At 37.3% G+C, this 23,189-nt stretch overlaps 1 protein-coding gene across 5 annotated transcripts in view; it reads left to right on the plus strand.

Annotated features, from left to right (window-relative positions):
• The window catches only part of TTC6 (tetratricopeptide repeat domain 6), a 225,790-nt gene that overhangs the window by 112,264 nt on the left and 90,337 nt on the right, over positions 1-23,189 (plus strand). For all 5 annotated transcript variants that reach the window (XM_047739120.1, XM_047739121.1, XM_047739123.1 and 2 more), the window contains exon 7: positions 12,215-12,356. In XM_047739120.1, coding sequence (XP_047595076.1) covers positions 12,215-12,356 — 142 coding nt within the window. The remainder of the gene's footprint in view (positions 1-12,214; positions 12,357-23,189) is intronic.

Here is a 23,189-nt window from a genome sequence, read left to right on the forward strand (position 1 = left end):
TAACCTTTTCAAAATATATCTGTCTGCTGAGCCTACAAGTTCGGAGAAATGTATGATTTTTTTTCTGCACTAATAAGTGTTCTCAAGAAAGGTAATTGTAAACACAAAATGAATACCCTTTCATTGGTGGTTTTTGTTTTTTCTGTGAGATGAACAGTTAACTACAGAGCATAACAATGTTTGTGCTTGTATATTTTAATGTTCTCCTAATTCTGCACATAGTAATTGTTATTTGTAGCAAACACCAAGGATATTTTAATGGACTAGCATTGGTACATACTTAAGTTTATTTAAAATAACAATATATTGTTCAAACTTACATTTAACCTGCTAGATAGCAATTTTGATGAGAACTATAAAAATGTTTCATATTGATTATAATTTTGCTTTTAAATTTTCTGTATTTTAAAGAGAAGTTTATAGTTGTTTAGCATTAGCATGGAATTTGAGATTTGGGGTTTTAAAATAAGGTAAAGCATTAAAAGTGTTTAAACACTTAGATTAAGTTCACATTTTGGTGAATATTCTTCTAACATCTCTTGGATGTGTAGGTGTTTAAACCATGTATGGCATTCTATAGACGGATTTTTCACCCAAGGTTATGTGTGAACATTTAAATATTTTCCTATTATTCACTAATTTAACCAAGCTGCAATGTAAGAAGACCTCAAATGTGGAATAGTTTATTAAACTTTTGCTCTGAAGTTTTTGATGCATATTACCAGACTTCTCTCCAGAAAAATTTCATTGACTTACACTGCTTTCAATAATTTATGATGCTGTTCATTTCCTTTCACTCTTCTTGAGTTTTTCCTAATCTGATGAGGAAACATATCTCTTTATTATTATATTTTTATTGATTTCTAGTGAGGGTGAGCACATTTTTAGATGTCTTTGGCTATTTTTCTCCTTTTGAGAATTATCAATTCATGTTCTCTTGAGTCATCATTCATTTCTTCCTTATTGATTTATAAATGATATTGTTAAAATTATTTTATTTATTTGACAGAAAGAGATCACAAGTGGGCAGAGAGGCAGGCAGAGAGAGAGGGAGAAGCAGGCTCCCCACTGAGCAGAGAGCCCAATATGGGGCTCCATCCCAGGACCCTGAAATCATGACCTGAGCCGAAGGCAGAGACTTAACCCACTGAGCCATCCCGGCGCCCCTAAGTGATCTTTTATATTAAAGATTTTAACTATTTTCTTAGATAGTAGACTTTTTCTTTTAATTTGTTGTTTGCTTTTTTCTAGTTTTGTTTATGGTGTTTTATGCTATCCAGAAGCCTTAATTTTTATGTAGTTAAAAACTATAGTAATCATTCTCCATGTGTCCTGGTCTTGGTATCGTTCTTAGAAAGGGCTTTTCTACACTTAAATTTAAATGTATTTTCTCATATTTTCTTCTAGTAATTTCATAGCTTTCCTCGATCCACCTGTAATTAATTTGATAGATAAGCATTATTTTTTCCCTAGTGACTAGTCAGTTTCTTATCATTTATTCAATAAATCCTCTTTCCTCACTAATTTGAAATGCCAACTTGTCATACCTTAAATTCCAGTGTGTTATTTAGTCTATTTATGGACTTACATTCTATTTTACTGACTTCTCTATGTAAAATTGCTTGTGTATTTTGTTGATCCACCACCAATAAAGAGAGAGTTGGCAAAAAATGCTGTCTTAATAAACATTGGCTGACCTTCTCAAGTCAGGTTCACCTTATAGCCAGCTTCCTCGTGGTAAGCCGTGCTTAGGCTAGAGATCCCAGACATAACACTCCACTTGGCTTCAAATTACAAGAGAAATTCTTAGTCACATTTTGAAAAAAAAAAAAAAACGTGGACAGGCTGTTACTTCTATACATTAAAACAGTGGCAACTGCAGCAATTGGAAAACCAAAGGCTAACTGTCAGAATTTAATGTTTAATTTCATTTATTATTTTGTTACAAAGTAATAATAAAAACATCACTTTAGCAAATATGCAAGAAAATGCAAAACCCCTCAATTATTCAAAATATTGCCATCAAGAAATAGTACTGTTTATATTCTTAAATATATGATTCTAGAATTTTCTGTATGCAAATAAATAGCATAGAACAAAACTGGGATAATGCTATGTACCTAATGTTTTGTAACCTGATTTCTTAAACTGTGTTGTAATTATCTTTTCATGTCAAGGAAAACAGATCTGAATAATCACTTAAATCAATCAGCAAATATTTTTTATGTACCTACTGTGTGACAGGCAGAGAGTTAGGCACTAGGGAAACATCTGCTAACATAATCCCTGCCCTCAGGGAATGTGGAGATTACCAGAAAGGAACAGTGGTAATTTACTTATCAGGAATGTAACCATTAATATGCAGATGTGCAGGGTGCTTTGGAAACTTGGAAGATTTCCTGATTATCTCCAGAGGTTTGAGGAAATGTTACTTATATTGCAACCTGAAGAGTGAATCAATATCACTTGGGAACTTGTTAGAAATGCAGATGATTTGAATGCATATTGAAGTTTTGTTTTGTTTTTTAGATTTTATTTATTTATTTAACAGAGAGAGAGAGAGAGAGAGAGAGAGAGATATCACAAGTAGGCAGAGAGACAGGCAGAGAAAGGGTGGGGGAAGCAGGCTCCCTGCTGTGCAGAGAGCCCGATGCGGGGCTCCATCCCAGGACCCCAAGATCATGACCTGAGCTGAAGACAGAGGCTTCACCCACTGAGCCACCCAGGCATCCCAAATGCATATTGAAGTTTGAGAGTCCCTGCTGTGGACAGTTGGAGCTCATGTAAGAACTGGAAAGAAGTCTAGCATTGGAGAACAAGAGCAGTGGTGCAATGGAGGCTGAGGGGAGGCATGAATAAGATCATGTAAGATTTCACAGATGCCCTGTATGTGTGTGTGAGGGCATGTATATGGAGCCTTGGGGGAGAAATTCTTATTCATAGTGTATGGGAAGGGATTGATAGAGTTTTTTGAGGAAGAATGACATCGTCAGATTTGCTGTAAGATACACAGTCCTCAACTTGACTTTTTAGTAGCATTTTGCGCAGTTGCATTAACTCTTCCTTAAAACATTTTAATCTCTTGACTGTTGGAACTGTACTCTTTTATGGTTCTCTTTCTGTCTTCCTGACTATGTCTTCTCAAGTCTCTCTTGCTGGTGTCTCCTCATCTCTTGACTTCAAAACATTGGAGTACTCAAATATACTGGGATCTCTTTTCTCCCCTACTTCCAAGGTGTGATCATGGCTGTAAATAACATCTATATGCTGATGCTGTCATTTACTAAGATACATGCAAAAGGATGTTCATTTTTGTTACAATAATTAAAAACTGGAAATTACTTGGGTTTTTTATCAATGGAAGATTTTTTAATGACACATTCAATGATGGGATGCATTGCAACCTTGATTAAGAATAAGGTAGTGCCCTGTGTTCTGAAAGGAGGTAGAACTAAATATATAAACAGATATATGATTGTATACAAATTTTTGTGTGTGTGTAAGGAAGAAACTGTTAACTGTAGTCCTTTTGTTTTCATTATAGATTGTACACTAATTCCATAAAAAATAATACATTTGTATTTTTTCTGTGGTTTATATGGTATATGTTTGCCCTTTGATTTTTAACCTTTTTTTAGTTGTGTCTCTTGTAGATTGCTTAGACTAGAATATTTTTTAATCCAATCAAAATTTTTCTTATAATGGGTTGGATCACCCCTTATTCATTTAATAATTGTTATATTAGATATATTTGATATTATTCTTGTCATCTTACTTTATATTCTCTTTTCTTGCTCTTTCTTATAATCTGTCGTATTAGCCAATATTTGTACATGTGGTTTTTTTTGTTTGTATCATTATCTGATATCTAACATTATGAGATAGAAATCTGAAGCCAGCCTGTTTTTATTTTATTTGCAAGTAATCTATTTCCTCACCACTCCTCCTAGATGCTTCTAGGACTTTAAATTTTGCCTTAAATAATGTCACTAGCACATGTTTGGGAGTGGGATTGCTTTTTAATTAATTTTTCCTGATACACAAAAAACACTTTACTACCTGATACACTAAAAACTACATTTACTACCATCCAGAGATAGTACTGTTTATATTCTTAAATATATGATTCCAGGCTTCTTCAGTTTAGGACTTTTTCCTATTTTATTTTCCGTAGTATTTCCATTCTATTTATCTAATGACTTTCTTCAGGTATATCAATTAGCTATATGTTGGACCTTTATTATCTATCCTCTACATTTATCATTATTTTGCTTACATTCATGTCTCAAACCTTTGTTCCAAATCAATTGTTTTATTTTCTGTGGTATAAATTTAAAAAATTTCTTCTACCGTTTTATTTATTTTTGTATTTATTTAAAGATTTTATCTACTTATTTGAGAGAAAGAGATGTAGTGAGTGAGAGAGAGAGAGTGCGCGCCTGGGTGGCTCAGTTGGCTGAGCAGTGTCCTGATTTTGGCTTAGGTCATGATCTCTGTGTGGTGGGATTGAGCCCCGAGTCAGGCCTCCCCCACCTCGGTGGGGTGTCTGTTTCTCTCCCCCTCCCCTGCTCACATGCTCTCCCTCTCTCAAATAATAAATCTTAAAAAAGTACTTTTTGAGTTCTATAATAAATTTTTTTCAAAAGAATGTTCTTCATATAACTTTTGGATGGTATATTTCTTTTTTATACACTTCAGACTGTCTTCATAGAAATCATATTTGATTTTTGTGTGTACTCACCTTGAATGAAGATAGGTCATTTCTAGTTGCCCAAAGTTAATATCAGATAGATTTACCTGGCATTTCTTGATTGCTCATCTTGAGGCATTAGAATACGATGTTTAGATCTTAAGTAGGTGCACCAGAAGATGCAGTTTTATATAATTAATGCAATCATTCAGAATCCTGAAAGGTGTTTCGGGTGGGATGGACCAGGTTCTGAGAATTTTGCCTCTACATATTTCTTCTGTGATTGTTAACTATTATACTAGAAGCTAGCCTTTTCCATTGGCTTTTCTATATAATGACGATTATTCCAGGATTTTTTTTTCTGTGCATGTACATATATTATATATACATACATTTTACAAAAATGATATTAAAGATGCTATTTTTGCAGTTTATGTTCCTTTGAGGATTCTTGTTTTATTTTTTTATTTTTATTTTTATTTTTTTTAAAGATTTTATTTATTTATTTGTCAGAGAGAGAGAGAGAGAGCAAGCACAGGCAGACAGAGTGGCAGGCAGAGGCAGAGGGAGAAGCAGGCTCCCCACAGAGCAAGGAGCCCGATGTGGGACTTGATCCCAGGAACGCTGGGATCATGACCCGAGCCGAAGGCAGCTGCTTAACCAACTGAGCCACCCAGGCGTCCCGAGGATTCTTGTTTTAAAACTGAAATATAGACACAGGAGTAATTATTTTGACTTATTATCTCTACTACTTACAGATGAACTATATAAAGTATGCTGACACTTCAAAGATTTTATCTGAATCTTCTAAATATTGTAGTGATATTTGAATATGAAAATAAGATTATTTATTTATTTATTTATTTTTTTAAAGATTTTATTTATTTATTTGACAGAGAGAAATCACAAGTAAGCAGAGAGGCAGGCAGAGAGAGAGGAGGAAACAGGCTCCCTGCTGAGCAGAGAGCCCGACGCGGGGCTCGATCCCAGGACCTGGGATCATGACCTGAGCCGAAGGCAGCGGCTTAACCCACTGAGCCACCCAGGCGCCCCTGAAAATAAGATTATTTAATAGGAAATGTGTCGAGATGGATTTGTTATATAATTTAATGTTTTTTTAAAAGATTTATTTATTTGAGAGAAAGAGAGAAAGTGAATAGAGGAAGAGGCAGAAGGAAAGAGAGACAGAATCCTCAAGCAGATTTTCCACTGAGCACAGAGCCTGACATGGGGCTCCATCCCAGGACCTTGAGATCATGACCTGAGCTGAAATCAAGAATTAGATGCTTAACCAACTGAGCCACCCAGGCACCCCTATATAATTTTGTATTAACAACACCTGCATATAAATGGAAAAAGCCTTTCCATTTCCCAAATGAAGAAAATGTTATTCAGAGATTCGGTGACTACCCCATGTATATAGGGCTGGTAAAAAAACTAAGATTCAGAACTAGAGCTCCCCTATTCTAAATGTGGTTTCCATTTTATCCCACTGTTTTGTGAATTTGTGAAGACTCTCTCACTTTTTTTTTCATGCTTCATTTTGAACACTTGTTATCTTGTTTTCAAAACCAATCTTGATATAAGCCAGAAAGAATCTGAGAAGATCTAGTTGGATATGCATATTTTATTTAACCCTGGTGTTCTTTAGTTGATTCATTGTGACCCAACATTGGAAGCAGGGCTTCTGCTTATATTAGGGTGGAGGTCCTTACATTGCTTGTTCCTTCTTAACAACTGAAGTTCTATTTCTGAGTACTAGGCCAGGGCTGGGGCCCTGCTAACTGTGGGAGACTTTCCTGATATTAATTACTTAATTGCTGAAAGCTTTCACTGAATACTGTCTGGCTTTGTTTTCCCCATTTCCAGTTGACTGCCACCCCCAACCCCACCTCCAATAGAACGTGCCATGGTCCCAAGCCAGAACTTTCTGATGCCACTTCTAGTGCACTACCACCTGTGGTCTGTCATACTACGTTTGGAATATTGTTTTCTATCTCCTGGTCTATATTTCCTTACAACGTGGATATCTGGACCTGACTTTCCCTCACTATGCCTCTTTTCCTGCATTGTCTTCCATTCCTCAATGGTTAAGTCTAATCCTGGCCCCATCCCCATCCCTTACTTGGCCTTGTTCCTTGCTATGTAATCCAGGCAATGACCGAAGATACAAAGCACATAAGACTTAATTCCTGTCTGAAGTCTAGCTGGGGATGTGTCACAGAAGCACATGTTTTAGAGCCGTAAGAGATCTTACTCTTCTCCTAGTCTAACTTTCTCATATTTATGGATGAGGAAACTGAGGGTAAATTTCACACTCCAAATCACGGCTGGTAGCAGAGTTAGAAGTAGAATCAACAGTAACTTCAATTAGACTTCTATTATATCCATTTTTAATAAATAACCCTTATACCTAAGTAAGGCTTAAGCATATTTAAAAAATACAGATTGAGATTATAGAAGTCATTTTATTATGCACTATCGATGTTTGATGATATATTAGATTGTCTATTTTTTATTTTATGTGGAAGTATAAAAACAGGAATTATTTGGACATTTATCTGATCTCATAACTCAGTATGTGAAAGCTGAATTTTTTTTAAAGCAAAGCAATGTCATTCCACCAGATGTCACTGTTTGCATGTAACAATGAAGTTAAACTGATTAAAAATAAAATCCCCCACTTCCCTAATCATATTTTGTAAAAAAATGAAAATCTATATAGTTATACTCTTATTCTACTTTAGATTTATTATTTTATTAAGCTTATATTCCCTGAATTTTTAAAAAAGTTTCAGTGTTCATTACCTCTACTATAAATTTTGAAGACTAAAGAAAATTGTCTGTAATCTTCAAGAAGACAAACTCTTAAAGTCTTTTCTAGATCTAGGAGTTTGCTTCTCAAGCAATATTCTTTGTAAGTTATTATTTCCTAAATTGTAGATTGTGACTGAATAAGGGGATGTGAAATCAATTTAGTGGCTTGCTACAAGCACTTAAAAAAACTGTTGTGTTGAATAGAATACTCGATTGCATATAAGTATTATTTTGGCAAAACTTTTATACATGAGCACTCTTAAAATATCCCCATATACATCTTCTCTGAGTTGTATAAAAGCAACTGTGAGCTCTATCCTGTGAAGCCTCTTCCAGGTTTGGTCCCCCAAGAAGCAAGATAAATTCACTAAGGAAGATAATTCACTAAGTAAAGATGTGGTAGGCCTTCTCTGTTAGGGTAGTACCAAGGAGGGGAGAAGGGTGCTGCAGGGAGAACCTTTCTGTATGCTTCATCGGATGGAGCTTGTGTTCACTTTAATGTAACTCATAGAGTATGTATGCAGAGATTTTAAAAGAGTACTCCCAGCTTAGAGCAAATGTTTTCCAAGCTTCTTTGATAACAATCTACAACAAAAAACCTATTTTATATCTCTGGCCCATGAGAGACAAGGAAAGAGGTTTAACTCACTCTGAGAGAGGTGGGCATGTTTTCTTCATTCGATACCCTCAATAAAAGCAATAATAATTGTAATAGCTACCACTTCCTGAGCGTGCACTATGTGCAAACTCTCACGTGTATTATTTCTAAGCATTAGAAGACCTGAAAGACCTGATCACTGTTGCTATAGATAGATGAAGAAACAGACCTTGGAAGCAAAAGTGACCTATTCCACACAGAACAGCAGGAGGCCAAAGTGGGGCTAAAATCCTGGTTTCTAGCCTCATTCCAAAAGCTAGGTCTTCTCACTGTATCAATGAATTTTAAGCTTCCCCCTGGAAAAGGATCATCTAGAGTCTATGGTAAGTGTATCAATTCCTAGGCTCTTTTTCCACTGAATTAGAATCTCTAGAGGAGGAATCTGTAAAGCTATAGATTTGACAAAATCCTACAATATTCTTATGATCAGGCAGTTTTAGGAAAGATTGCAGTACACCAGTGCTTTTCAAACTTCAGTGTACATCAGAATCATCTGCAGGGCTGGTTAAAACAGAGATGACCGGGTCTACCCTGAGATTCTGATTCATTAAGTATGATGGGGGTCGAGAATTTGCATTTTCTAGCAAGTTCCTATGTGATGTTAATGAACTGGTTTGGGAACACACTTTGAGAACCATTGCAGTACCTATGATTCTCAGTTCCCTAGGACAGAGTGTAGGACTGGCTTTGGCTGTGAGACTTTTCTTGATGAGCCGAAATACAATACTTATTCAGTACCTTATTCAGTACCTACTTATTCAGTATGCATTTACATCCATAGAAGAAAGAAAATGAGTAAGAATCACTTTTCTCTTCAGAGCAGTCTACGTCTACTGTGAAAAAGATACATGGAATCTAAAATAGCATATCCAGGCCACCTGGGTGGCTCAGTGGGTTAAAGCCTCTGCTTTTGGCTCCGGTCATGATCCCAGGGTCCTGGGATCAAGCCCCGCATCAGACTCTCTGCTCAGCAGGGAGCCTGCTTCCCCATCTCTCTCTGCCTGTCTCTTTGCCTACTTATGATCTCTGTCTGCCAAGTAAATAAATAAAATCTTTTAAAAAAAGAAGTAGCATTTCCTACAATGAAAGATCAGATCAAATACAGCAGGAAAACTAGGGAAGGAAAGGTGAATTTTGACTGGATAGAGGGGAATTTATAAAGGTGTGATGAGGAAGTTGCAATCTGAAGGCTGCCTTTTTGTGTTTTTATAGCCACACTGTTACTGTCGTTTGGTTCTCCTGTCTTCCCTGCAGCTCCTTAGTAATCTGGGCACCTTGAGCACCTTTCACATAGTGAATGTAGGTTCAGTCGGGAGTTAGGGAAGGAAAGTGGGATGGCAAGTAGATGGTGCTCAGACTGTGGAGGACCCTGAATGTGAGGCTCAGGAGCTTGAGTTTATACAATGTGTATAGTCATTAAAGTATTTGGAAAGGGCGTGACTGATGGCAACTCTGGCAGGGGATAGAGCATGCATTGGAGGAAGGAGGGTCTAAGGTAAGGGGCCAGTAAAGATGGTATCATAGGACTCAGAGGAGAGAAAATGCGATGGACAGGATAGACACCATGGAAGGAGAAAGAGCAGAACCAGTGATTACTGCTGGACATGAGGGAAAGGTTGGTTATGAAGAGATTTTTCAGTCTGAAATGGTGTTTTCCAAAGGGGGAGAACTCTAGAAAGGATTAAGTTCTTGTCTCTGGAAATAAAGAAGGAAGTGGGGAAAGTCTGGAGAAAAATTTCAAAGTAAATGATTCATCTTTGTCATACATAAACAGTGGCTAATCTTGCGTAGGCCTTCAGTAGGGTCCTCCATACATGTCTGCCAGAGCTACGCACTCTAAGATGTCCAATGACTTCTTTCACTTCTCTTCCTGTCAACCACTATGCCTGTTTCTTTAGTGCACATTTGGAATGTGACAAGACAATAAGATGGGAATGACACTTACTACCTTGTTTTTGGTATAGAGCTTGATAAAAACACAGCAGTGTCTCAAGATGGCTTCTCAAAGTCGCACCTCTCCTTCCTGATCTTGGAAATTCTTTACTGATCTTGATGTATGTTCTCTCTTGGCTCACTATTGCAGCCAATAGACTTTGCCCTGTTCTTTGTTTTTTTCTGTATGTATCAGTCAGGATTCAGTTTCAGAAAAAAGAAATATTTTCAGCTATTTTAAGCAAAAAGGGAGTTAGTAATGAGAATTTGATGCTTATAAAATCAGTGGGAAGATTGGGAAAATGGGCTTTAGGCAGGAGGATTTCCAGAGATGACTCACACAGCACACTTAACTGGCTGCCAAAGGAGCTGCTCTTTCTAGCATAGTCAGGAAGGTAGTAAATCTGGAAGTCAGTACTGGCAACGTACCACCTTAGTTGAGATTCAGGGATACAGTGGCCTCTATTGTCACAGCTTTTGACTCTGGAACCACAGTATTTCTGTTTGATATGCTCACTGCCACCTCCCTTCCCCGCTACTAAAAGAAGAAAAACAACCTAAAAACAAAGTGCTATTAACTGAAACGCTGCTACAGTAGAGCTCAATGTTGCCATGATTATTTGCCAACAAAAACATGGGAACCTTCTGCCCTCCAGATTGTTAAGTGACTGCATCTGATAAGAGGATCCTAAATCACATCTAAGACACTGGCCTCAGGAGAGTTTTACCTCAGTAGCTCAGGAAAGCACATTAGAAGGAGGATAATTTGGGAGTTGAGGGGCAGTCTACTATATTCACCATAATGGCAGTTGAACTTTATCTTCTCTTTGAATTTAAATATTTTGACTAGTTGAGATAGGAGGCTGTTCTCTGTGACTCTGCTTTGGCAAACCCTATCTCCATGAGCCTAACTTTGGGTGGGCCTATTTTTTTAACAGCTGGTATGACAGGATCTGAGGGTTTCAGCATATTATTAAGTTAAGTATAATACTTACTTGGGTGGTTTGGATACTCTTAGTCTTCACATTTGATGGCTCATAAAGTGATTGTTCATCTAATGGTATATCCAAAAGAAGGAAGGAACATTAGCTCTAAATACTTCCATGTGAAATTGATACAGCCATAGTCTGTGCAGGCCCATTTTGTACTCATTTTATAGTTCTTTTATAGCAAGTGCAAAAATTAATACAAAATTTAATACACAATTAATGTTATTTTAAAGCAGTTTGTAAGTCAGTCATAAATAACACATTTCGCCTTCAAATTTTCATTTAGCTTATCTCTTTGGCTTAATTAAGACTTTTATTTATAAGTTTTGTATCTCACAGATATCCTAATATACATATGCAGCCTAGAAGGGAAAACTTAATGCTATAGTGTTTTGCTTCATCCTGGCAAGATATGATTTAAGAAGAGAAAACTTCGGGGCGCCTGGGTGGCTCAGTGGGTTAAGCCTCTGCCGAAGCTCAGGTCATGATCCCAGGGTCCTGGGATCGAGTCCTGCATTGGGCTCTCTGCTCAGCAGGGAGCCTGCTTCCCCCTCTCTCTCTGCCTGCCTCTCTGCCTACTTGTGATCTCTGTCTGTCAAATAAATAAATAAAATCTTAAAAAAAAAAAAAAAAGAAGAGAAAACTTTACCATGAGAAGGCACTTCTGCTTGGGCTGACACTTCACCTCACTCTAAAACATGACACCATTTCCTGTGGGCTTGGAGTGGGAACAGGTTAGTGATCAGAAAGTAGAGACCTTTTTATTTCTTTTGTAATTAAGCTTTCACAGTGTGAATTTATTATTCCAATATAATAAAACCATCATAAAGGTTACTACTAAAATATATACAGAACAGATATAAATTATTTTGAATAATTGATAAATTATTCAAATTGATAATTTATATGATAAATAATTAATAAATTAATTTATATGATAAATGGATAAATTAATTTATATGATAAATGGATAAATTATTTTGAATTTCCCATTTCTGATCATCTGACTTCTGCACAGTTTCTGCCTAGTATAGACATCACATGTTAATGTGTTTGTTTCAGCAGAGATATGGAATGAGACTCATCAATGATTTAAAAAACAAATTTATTGTTTTTATTATATTATAGAATGCTGCAAGGAATTCCTGTTGTGGATCACAATCAAGACTATGTTCCAGTCCTCCCACCACCACCAGTGGTACTACCTCAGCTGACACAAGGAACTAGACAACTTGCTTCCAAACCATACCTACAACTCTTGGGAGAAGAAGTAAGAACATCCTTTAAATATTACTTCTCTCTACCTTACAGTTCTCAAACTTTTTGGTTTTAGGATCCTTTTTATAATCTTAAGAATCACTGAGGATCTCGACAACGATTTATGTGGGTTATATCTTTTTTTTTTTTTCAAGATTTTGTTTGTTTATTTGAGAGAGAGAGAGCAAGCATGTGCATGAGTTGGGGGAGAGAGGTAGAGGGAGAGGGAGAAGCAGACTCCCCACTGAGCAGGGAACCTGACATGTGGTCTTGATCCCAGGACCCTGGGACCATGACCCAAGCCAAAGGCAGACGCTCAACCAACAGAGCCACCCAGGTGCCCCCGTAGGAGTTATATCTATTGACATTTACAAATATTGGGAATTAAAACTGAGAAGACACTAAGTGTTTATTTACTAAAAATAACAGTAACAAAATAATATGTTAACATAAAATGTGTTTTTGAGAAAACTAGGGTTATTTTACATGTTTTACAATCTCTTTAATATGTGGCTTACTAGAAGATGGCTGAATTCTCATGTCTGCTTCTGTATTCAATTTTGTGGTAAGTTGTTTTGGTTGAAATATATAAGGAAAATTCTGTTCTCACACAGCTGTGTAGTTGGAAAATATTATTTTAATATATTTTTAATATAATTATGGATATTTTCTTTTGATAATATGCCAAAACTTAACATGTAATAGTTTCTTGAAAGTTGTTGCAAGTCTTGTACCTCTAGGGAAGATGGAGAAAAAGTACTTTTATTGCTCCCTCTTCTGCCTGCTAAGTACAACTAAAAATGCTGGATGTTACAAACATAAAATACTCTTGAAAAGTGGAGAACAAAACACATTAACTAGAAACTTTGACACCCAAGAAATGACAGGGCAGTGAGTTAGTTCCTTGTGTTTTCTTTTTTACTACACATATACTAGACTTGAAGCTGAGAAAGCTGGAAGCAAATAAGCACAGGAAAAAAAGCTCCAACAAAAGCCTGCTCTCTTTAGCCAAAGAGCCAGAAAAGGACAGCCTAGCAAGACAGAAAAATTTTTAGACTGTAACTGCTCCATTCCAGCTAAATATGACAGAAAAAATTGGCCCCACCCCACCATCAAAAGCCTGGTGGGAAATTGAAACTTTACTCTTGCCGGAGGTAATGAGGTACTCTTACACCCCTGCCAGGGTGGAACCAAAAAAGGTTGAATGTTGAGCTGGGACTTTCATCTTAACAGAGGATTAATGAGATTCCCCCTCCATATTGTCAGTGCCAACCATATGGGGATCTTGGACTTCCATCCTCAAGTAGTAGTAATGACCACAGCTCCGCTTCCCCACTGTGATGGTATCAGAGGAAGCCTAGTGGAGCGTCAGCTAAACCGAAGCATTAAATAAGATGAAGAGTCAATGGCATTTTTCACATAAGTAGAACAAACAGTCCTGAAATATGTATGGAGCCACAAAAGATACTGAATAACCAAAGCAGTCTTGAGAAAGAGAACAAAGCTAGAGGTATCATGCTCCCTGATTTCAAACTATATTATAAAGTTCTAGTAATCAAAACAGTATGTTATTGCCATAAAAACTGCCACATAGATCCATGGAACAGAATAGAGAGCCAAGAAATAAACCCGCGCATACATTGTCAATTAATTGATGACAGAGGAACCAAGAATATACAGTGGGGAAAGGACAATCTCTTCAATAAATGGTGTTAAGGAAACTGGACAGTGACATGGAAAAAAATGCAACTGTACCATTATCTTACACCAGACACAAAAATTAACTCAAAATGGATTAAAGATTTGAGTGTAAAACCTGAAACCATAGAACTTCTAGAAGAAAACAGATGGTAAGCTCCTTGACATTGGTCTTGACAATGATTTTTTGGATTTAACACCAAAAGCAAAGGCAACAGAAGCGAAAGTGAACAAGCAGGAGTATGTCAAACCAAAAGGCTTCTGCACAGCAAAGGAAACTATCAATAAAATGAAGAGGCAACTGGGCTGCCTGGGTGGCACAGTTGGTTAAGTGTCTGCCTTTGACTCAGGTCATGTTCCCAGGGTCCCACTCATGCCTCTCTCTCTCTATCTGTCTCAAATGAATAAATGAAATCTTTAAAAAAGTGAAAAGGCAACCCACTGAGTTGGAGAAAATATTTACAAATCATATATCAAATAAGGTGTTAATATTCAAAATACATAAAGAACTTATGCAACTCAGTAACAAAAACAAACAAAAAACCACCAAAAAACATGCAAAAAACCAAAAACAACCCAATTAAAAAATGGGAAGATCTAAGTAGAATTTTTCCAGAAAAGATACAGATGGCCAAAGGTCACATGAAAGGATGCTCAACATCAGTAATTGTCAGGGAAATGCAATTGAAACCACAAGGAAATTTCATCTCACACCTGTTAGAATGGCTATCATCAAAAAGACAAGAAATAATAAGTGTTGATGTGGATGTGGAGAATAGGGAATCCTCATGCTCTTTTGGTGGGAATGTAAATTGGTAGAGCCACTATGGAAAACAGGTTCCTTAAAAAAGTTAAAAATAGAACTACCACATGATTCAACAACCCCACTTCTGGATATTTGCCCAAAGGAAATGAGAACACTAACTTGAAGGGATATATGCAACCCACTCATGTTCATTGCAACATTATTTACAATAACCAAGATATGGAAACATCTTAAATGTCCATTGATGGGTGAATGGATAAAGAAAATGTGACAGCACACACATGCACACACACGTATACACACACACATGTGCACGCACACACACAGAGAAATATTCAGTCACAAAAAAAGGATGAAATCTTGCCATTTGTTACAACATGGGTGGACCTTGAAGACATTATGCTAAGTGAAATAATACAATACAGAGAAAGACAAGTGATCTCACTTACATGCAGAATCTAAAAACACCCCCCCCCCAAAAAAAACAAGCTCAGAGATACAGAGTGGTGGTTGTCAGAAATGAGGGGCAGGGAGGTGGAAGATATGGTGAAGGGAGTCAAAGGTATAAACTTCTGGTTATAAAAAAGTTGGGGATGTAATGCACAGCATGGAGACTATAGTTAACAATACTGCATTGCATATTTGAAAGTTGCTTAAAGAGTGGATTTTAAAAGTTTCTTTTCACAAGAAAAGAAATTCTGTAACTATATATGGTGATAAATAATTTGTTATTTTTTAAATTATTTTTATGAACATTATATTTTATTAACATGTATTACTTGCCCCAGCAGTACAGGTAATGGTGATAAATATTAACTAGTTAATATTAACTAGACTTATTGTGGTGATCATTTTGCAACATATATAAATGACAAATCATTGTACTGAAACCAGTATAATGTTATATGTCAGTTATACTTCAATAACAAAAATAAATAGAAAGGAAATAGAAAATCTTAGGAAAGAAATAAAAAATACTGGGAAGAAACACAAACATTTTAGGATTAAAAATATAATAACTGAAAAAGCCTAGTAGATGGGCTCAAAAGTAGAATGGAGGAGATAGGATTCAGTGAACTTGAAGATAGAACAATAGAATTTATCCAGTTTGAACAACAAAGAGAAATAGATTGAAAAAAAATTTACAGACTTGTGGGGGCAGGTCCCTTAAGGACCTGTGGGAATATAGTAAAAGATCTAACATTTGTGTTATTGCATTCATTTAAGGAGAAGAAAAAAAAGAGGTGGTGGTGACTGAAAATGTGTAGGAGAAAAAAAAAATTTCCAAATTTAGGAGAAAAAAAAATATCCAAATTTACCAAATTTGGAAAAAGACATATTTAGGAAGCTGAACAAACCCCAAGAAGAAAAATCTAAAGAAGTTTGTAGTAAGCCATATAATAGTCAAACATCTGAGAAATAATGATAGGAAAAACCTTGAAAGCACCAAGAGAGGAACTATATGTTATCTATAGGAGAAAAACATTTGAATAGCAGTGCATTCTCATCAGAAACTAGGGAGGCCAGAAATCAGTCCTATATCTAGAGAAAATATCCTTTGAGAATGAAGGGGAATCAAGACACTTTCAGATGAAAAGGAAACCAGGACAATTTGTTGCTGGCAGATTTCACTTAAAAGAATGACCAGAGGAAGTTCTCTAAATAGGAAGAAAATAATAAAAAAAGGAATCTTGGAGTATCTAGAAGGAACAAAAAGAAGTAAAACAAAAATATGATTAAAGCAAAAGTTTCCTTCTCCTTTTGAATGTTCTAAATTATGTTTGTCAGTTGAAGTAAGAAATTATCATGTTATTAACTGTATATAGAAGAAATGTTTAAAATAGTTATAAATGAGGAAAGGTATAAAGGGAAGTGAGGTTTCATATTACTTGAACTGGTAAAATGATGACATTTGTAGGCTTTGATAAATTATGTTTATAGAATATAATTCCTAGATCAAAATTAAAAAGCTATGCAAAGAGATACCCTGAAAAACACAATAGATAAACAAAAGTAGAATTTAAAAATATGTCCAGATAACAGGAAGGCAAGAAAATGAAAACAAAGAAACAAAAGATACCAGAGAGACCAAACAAAACAAAAAATGAAATGGCAGAGCAAATCCCCAAGATAAATGTAAATTGTCTAGGTACACCAATTACGTGATGGAGATTGCAGAGTAGATTAAAAAACATGGCCCAAGTAACTTGCTTCAAATATAATGACATAGGAGATTGAAAACAAAATGGTAGGAGGAGGAGTCAAGATGGCGGAGAAGTAGCAGGCTGAGACGACATCAGGTAGCAGGAGATCAGCTAGATAGCTTATCTAACCACTGCGAACACCTACAAATCCAATGGGAAATCGAAGAGAAGAAGAGCAACAATTCTAGAAACAGAAAATTGATCACTTTCTGAAAGGTAGGACTGACGGAGAAGTGACTCCAAAGAGACGGGAAGATAGACCACGGGGGGAGGGGCCGGCTCCCGGCAAGCAGCGGGGCAACGGAGCACAAAATCAGGACTTTTTTTTTTTTTTTAAAGATTTTATTTATTTATTTGACAGAGAGAGATCACAAGTAGGCTGAGAAGCAGTCAAAGAGAGAGGGGGAAGCAGGCTCCTCGCTGAGCAGAGAGCCGGATGCGGGGCTCGATCTCAGGACCCCGAGATCATGACCCGAGCCAAAGGCAGCGGCCCAACCCACTGAGCCACCCAGGCGCCCCAAAATCAGGACTTTTAAAAGTCTGCTCCACTGAGGGACATTGTTCCAGAGGCTAAACTGGGAGGAAGCCCACGCGGGGTCAGCGTAACCCCAGGTCCCGTGGGGTCACAGAAGGACCGGGGGTGTCTGAGTGTTGCAGAGCTCACAGGTATTGAAGTGGGGAAGCCTGCTACAGCGACAAAGCCGAGGAGTGAGCTCTCAGCTCGGGATTTCCTTGAACCGGGCACAGGCTGGGTGAGCTCGGACCATGGCTGGAGGCCAGGGAGACAGAGTGACTGAATGCTTTTCTCCAAGTGCGCAGCTGGAGGCCAGGGAAATGGAAGGACGGAGCACTTTTCTCCAAGCATGAGTGATTGAGTGCTTTTCTCCAAGCGCGACCAGAGGCCAGGGAGATGGGAGTGATTGGGCGCTTTTCTCTGAGGGCGCACTGAGGAGCAGGACCCCGAGCTCTCAGCTCCTCTGGGCTGGAGATTGGGAGGCCGCCATTATCATTCCCGTCCTCCGGAATTCTATGGAAAGCGTTAAGGGAACAAAAGCTCCCAAAAGCAAACCTGAGCGGATTACTTAGCCTGGCCCCTGATAAGGGCGGGGCAATTCTGCCTCCAGCAAAGACACTTGAGAATAACTACAACAGGCCCCTGCCCCAGAAGATCAACAAGAAACCCAGCCAAGACCAGCTTCACTCACCAAGGAGAACAGCGGAATTCCAGAGGAGGAGAAAGCAAATCTTATTTGGACAAAATGACAAGGCGGAAAAACTCACCACAAAAAAAAGAACAAGAGGCAGTACCGAAGGCTGGGAACCTAATCAATACGGACATTAGTAATATGACAGATCTAGTGTTCAGAATAACGATTCTCAAGGTTCTAGCTAGGCTTGAAAAAGGTGTGGAAGATATTAGAGAAGCCCTCTCCTGAGAGATAAAAGCCCTTTCTGGAGACGTAAAAGAACTAAAATCTAACCAAGTTGAAATAAAAAAAGCTTTTAATGAGGCGCAATAAAAAATGGAAGCTCTTACTACTAGAATAAATGAGGCAGTGGAAAGAATTAGTGACATAGAAGACCAAATGACAGAGAATAAAGAAGCTGAGCAAAAGAGAGACAAACAAATACTGGACCACGAGGAGAGAATTCGAGAGATAAGTGACACCATAAGACGGCACAACATTAGAATAATTGGGATTCCAGAAGAAGAAGAAAGAGAGAGGGGAGCAGAAGGTATATTGGAGAGAATTATTGTAGAGAATTTCCCTAATATGGCAAAGGGAACAAACATCAAAATTCAGGACATGCAAAGAACACCCCTCAAAATCAATAAAAATAGGTCCACACCCCATCATCTGATAGTAAAATTTACAAGTCTTAGTGACAAAGAGAAAATCCTGAAAGCAGCCTGGAAAAAGAAGCCTGTAACATACAAGGGTAAAAATATTAGATTGGCAGTGGCCTTATCCACAGAGACCTGGCAGGCCAGAAAGAACTGGCATGATATATTCAGAGCACTAAACGAGAAAAATATGCAGCCAAGAATACTATATCTAGCTAGGCTATCATTGAAAATAGAAGGAGAGATTAAAAAGCTTCCAGGACAAACAAAAACTAAAAGAAATTGCAAACACCAAACCAGCTCTACAGGAAATATTGAAATGGGTCCTCTAAGCAAAGAGAGACCCTAAAAGTAATATATCAGAAGGAAACAGAGACAATATACAGTAACAGTCACCTTACAGGCAATACAATGGCACTAAATTCATATCTCTCAATAGTTACCCTGAATGTTAATGGACTCAATGCCCCAATCAAAAGACACAGGGTATCAGAATGGATAAAAAAACAAAACCCATCAATATGCTGCCTACAAGAAACTCATTTTAGACCCGAAGACACCTCCAGATTTAAAGTGAGGGGGTGGAAAACAATTTACCATGCTAATGGACGTCAGAAGAAAGCTGGGGTGGCAGTCCTTATATCAGATCAATTAGATTTTAAGCCAAAGACTATAATAAGAGATGAGGAAGGACACTATATCATACTCAAAGGGTCTGTCCAACAAGAAGACATAACAATTTTTAATATCTATGCCCCTAACATGGGAGCAGCCAACTATATAAACCAATTAATAACAGAATTACAGACCAATATCCTTGATGAACACAGATGCGAAAATTCTCACCAAAATACTGGCCGATAGGATCCAACAGTACGTTAAAAGAATTATTCACCAGGACTAAGTGGGATTTATTCCAGGGCTGCAAGATTGGTTCAACATCTGCAAATCAATCAATGTGATACAATACATTAATAAAAGACAGAACAAGAACCATATAATACTCTCAATAGATGCTGAAAAAGCATTTGACAAAGTGCAGCATCCCTTCCTGATTAAAACTCTTCAAAGTGTAGGGATAGAGGGCACATACCTCAATATTATCCAAGCCATCTATGAAAAACTCACTGAAAATATCATTCTCAATGGAGAAAAACTGAAAGCTTTTCTGCTAAGGTCAGGAACATGGCAGGGATGTCCATTATCACCACTGCTATTCAAAATAGTACTAGAAGTCCTAGCCTCAGCTATCAGACAATAAAAAGAAATTAAAGGCATCCAAATCGGCAAAGAAGAAGTCAAACTATCACTCTTTTCAGATGATATGATACTATATGTGGAAAACCCAAAAGGCTCCACTCCGAAACTGCTAGAACTTGTACAGGAATTCAGTAAAGTGTCAGGATATAAAGTCAATGCACAGAAATCAGTTGCATTTCTTTACACTAACAACAAGACAGAAGAAAGAGAAATTAAGGAGTCAACCCCATTTACAATTGCACCCAAAACCGTACGATACCTAGGAATAAACATAACCAAAGAGGCAAAGAATCTATACTCAGAAAACTATAAAGTACTCATGAAAGAAATTGAGGAAGACACAAAGAAATGGAAAAATGTTCCATGCTCCTGGATTGGAAGAATAAATATTGTGAAAATGTCTATGCTACCTAAAGCAATCTATACATTTAATGCAATCCCTATCAAAACCCACCCATTTTTTTTCCAAAGAAATGGAACAAATAATCCTAAAATTTATATGGAACCAGGAAAGACCTCGAATATCCAGAGGAATATTGAAAAAGAAAGCCAAAGTGGGTGGCATCACAATTCCAGACTTCAAGCTCTATTACAAAGCTGTCATCATCAAGACAGTATGGTATTGGCACAAAAACAGACACATAGATCAATGGAACAGAATAGAGAGCCCAGAAATAGACCCTCAACTCTATGGTCAACTAATCTTCGACAAAGCAGGAAGCAATGTCCAATGGAAAAAAGACAGTCTCTTCAATAAATGGTGCTGGGAAAATTGGACCGCCACATGCAAAAAGATGAAATTGGACCATTTCCTTACACCACACACGAAAATAGACTCAAAATGGATGAAGGACCTCAATGTGAGAAAGAAATCCATCAAAATCCTTGAGGAGAACACAGGCAGCAACCTCTTCGACCTCAGCCGCAGCAACTTCATCCTAGGAACATCGCCAAAGGCAAGGGAAGCAAGGGCAAAAATGAACTATTGGGATTTCATCAAGATCAAAAGCTTTTGCACAGCAAAGAAAACAGTTAACAAAACCAAAAGACAACTGACAGAATGGAAGAAGATATTTGCAAACGACATATCAGATAAAGGGCTAGTGTCCAAAATCTATAAAGAACTTAGCAAACTCAACACCCAAAGAACAAATAATCCAATCAAGAAATGGGCAGAGGACATGAACAGACATTTCTGCAAAGAAGACATCCAGATGGTCAACAAACAAATGAAAAAATGCTCCACATCACTCAGCATCAGGGAAATACAAATCAAAACCACAATGAGACACCACCTCACACCAGTCAGAATGGCTAAAATTAACAAGTCAAGAAATGACAGATGCTGGCGAGGATGCAGAGAGAGGGGAACCCTCCTACACTGTTGGTGGGAATGCAAGCTGGTGCAACCACTCTGGAAAACAGTGTGGAGGTTCCTCACAAAGTTGAAAATAGAGCTACCCTATGACCCAGCGATTGCACTACTGGGTATTTACCCTAAAGATGCAAACGTGGTACTCCAAAGGGGGACGTGCACCCAGATGTTTATAGCAGCAATGTCCACAATAGCCAAACAATGGCAAGAACCTAGATGTCCATCAACAGATGAATGGATAAAGAAGAAGTGGTATATATACACAATGGAATACTCTACAGCCATCAAAAGAAATGAAATCTTGCCATTTGCGATGACGTGGATGGAACTAGAGGGTATTATGCTTAGCGAAATAAGTCAATCGGAGAAAGACAACTATCATATGATCTGTCTGATATGAGGAAGTGGAAATGCAATGTGGGGGGCTTGGGGGGTAGGAAAAGAATAAATGAAACAAGATGGTATCAGGAGGGAGACAAACCATAAAAGACTCAATCTCAAAAAACAGACTGAGGGTTGCTGGGGGGAGGGGAGATGGGAGAGGGTGGTGGGGATATGGACATTGGGGAGGGTATGTGCTATGATGAGTGCTGTGGAATGTGTAAACCTGGCAATTCATAGACCTGTACCCCCAGGGATAAAAATACATTATATGTTTATTAAAAAATTTAAAAAAATTTTAAAAAGGTAAAAAAAGTATATTATGTAAACATAAAGAAATGCAGATTATTAGTTAATATTAATATCATTAATATCAGATAAAGCAAACTTTGAAGCAAAGAAAATTATCAGAGACAGAGGGGCTTTGTATTGTGATAAAAGTGTCAACCAACCAGGAAGGCATAGCAATCTTGAGAAGTTTGTGCACCAAAGAACAGACCTACAACTATATGAATCAAAAACTGGAATGAGAAATAGGCAATTCCACAATTGCTTTTGGAAACGTCACCACCTCTCTAAATAATTAATAAAAACACTTAGAAAATCAGCAAAGTTATAGGAGAACTCAAAATTCCATTAACCAATCTAGTTGAAATTATAGAACATTTTACCCCCCAAAAGCAGAATAAATATTCTTTTCAAGTTCTCATAGGATATATACTAAGATAGAACATATCCGTAATGGGCTGAAATTAGAGATCAATAACAAAGATAAGAAAAAAATCTCCAAATATTTGGAAGCTAAACAATAAAGTTAGAAGTACCTGTGCATTGATGACAAAGTCTCGAGATTAAAAATATATATATATTTATATATTAAATATATAAATACATATATTATATATAATATATATATTTAAGATTTTATTTATTTTAGAGAAGGCAAGCATGAGCAGTGAGAGGAGCGGAGGGACAAGCATACTCCCCACTGAGTGTAGAGCCGAATGGACACGGGCTCAATCCCAGGACCCTGAGATCGTGATCTGAGCCAAAGGCAGACACTTAACTGACTGAGCCACCCAGGTGCTCTCCCCACCTTTCTTTAAACTGAAAATGCAACAGCCACTCAGCAATAAAAGGAATGAATTCTTGATATATGCAGCTGTAAGGATGAATCTTCAGAGATTTACACTCAAAAAGCCAGTTTTTAAAGATTACATACTGTATGGTTTCCTTATATAACATTCTTAAAGTAATGAAATTATAGAAATGGAAGACACATTGGTGGTTTCTAGGGTTTCAGGATGGGAGGACAT

The sequence above is a fragment of the Lutra lutra genome, chromosome 7 (genome assembly GCF_902655055.1).
Source record: "Lutra lutra chromosome 7, mLutLut1.2, whole genome shotgun sequence".
Classification (NCBI taxonomy): Eukaryota; Metazoa; Chordata; class Mammalia; order Carnivora; family Mustelidae; genus Lutra; species Lutra lutra.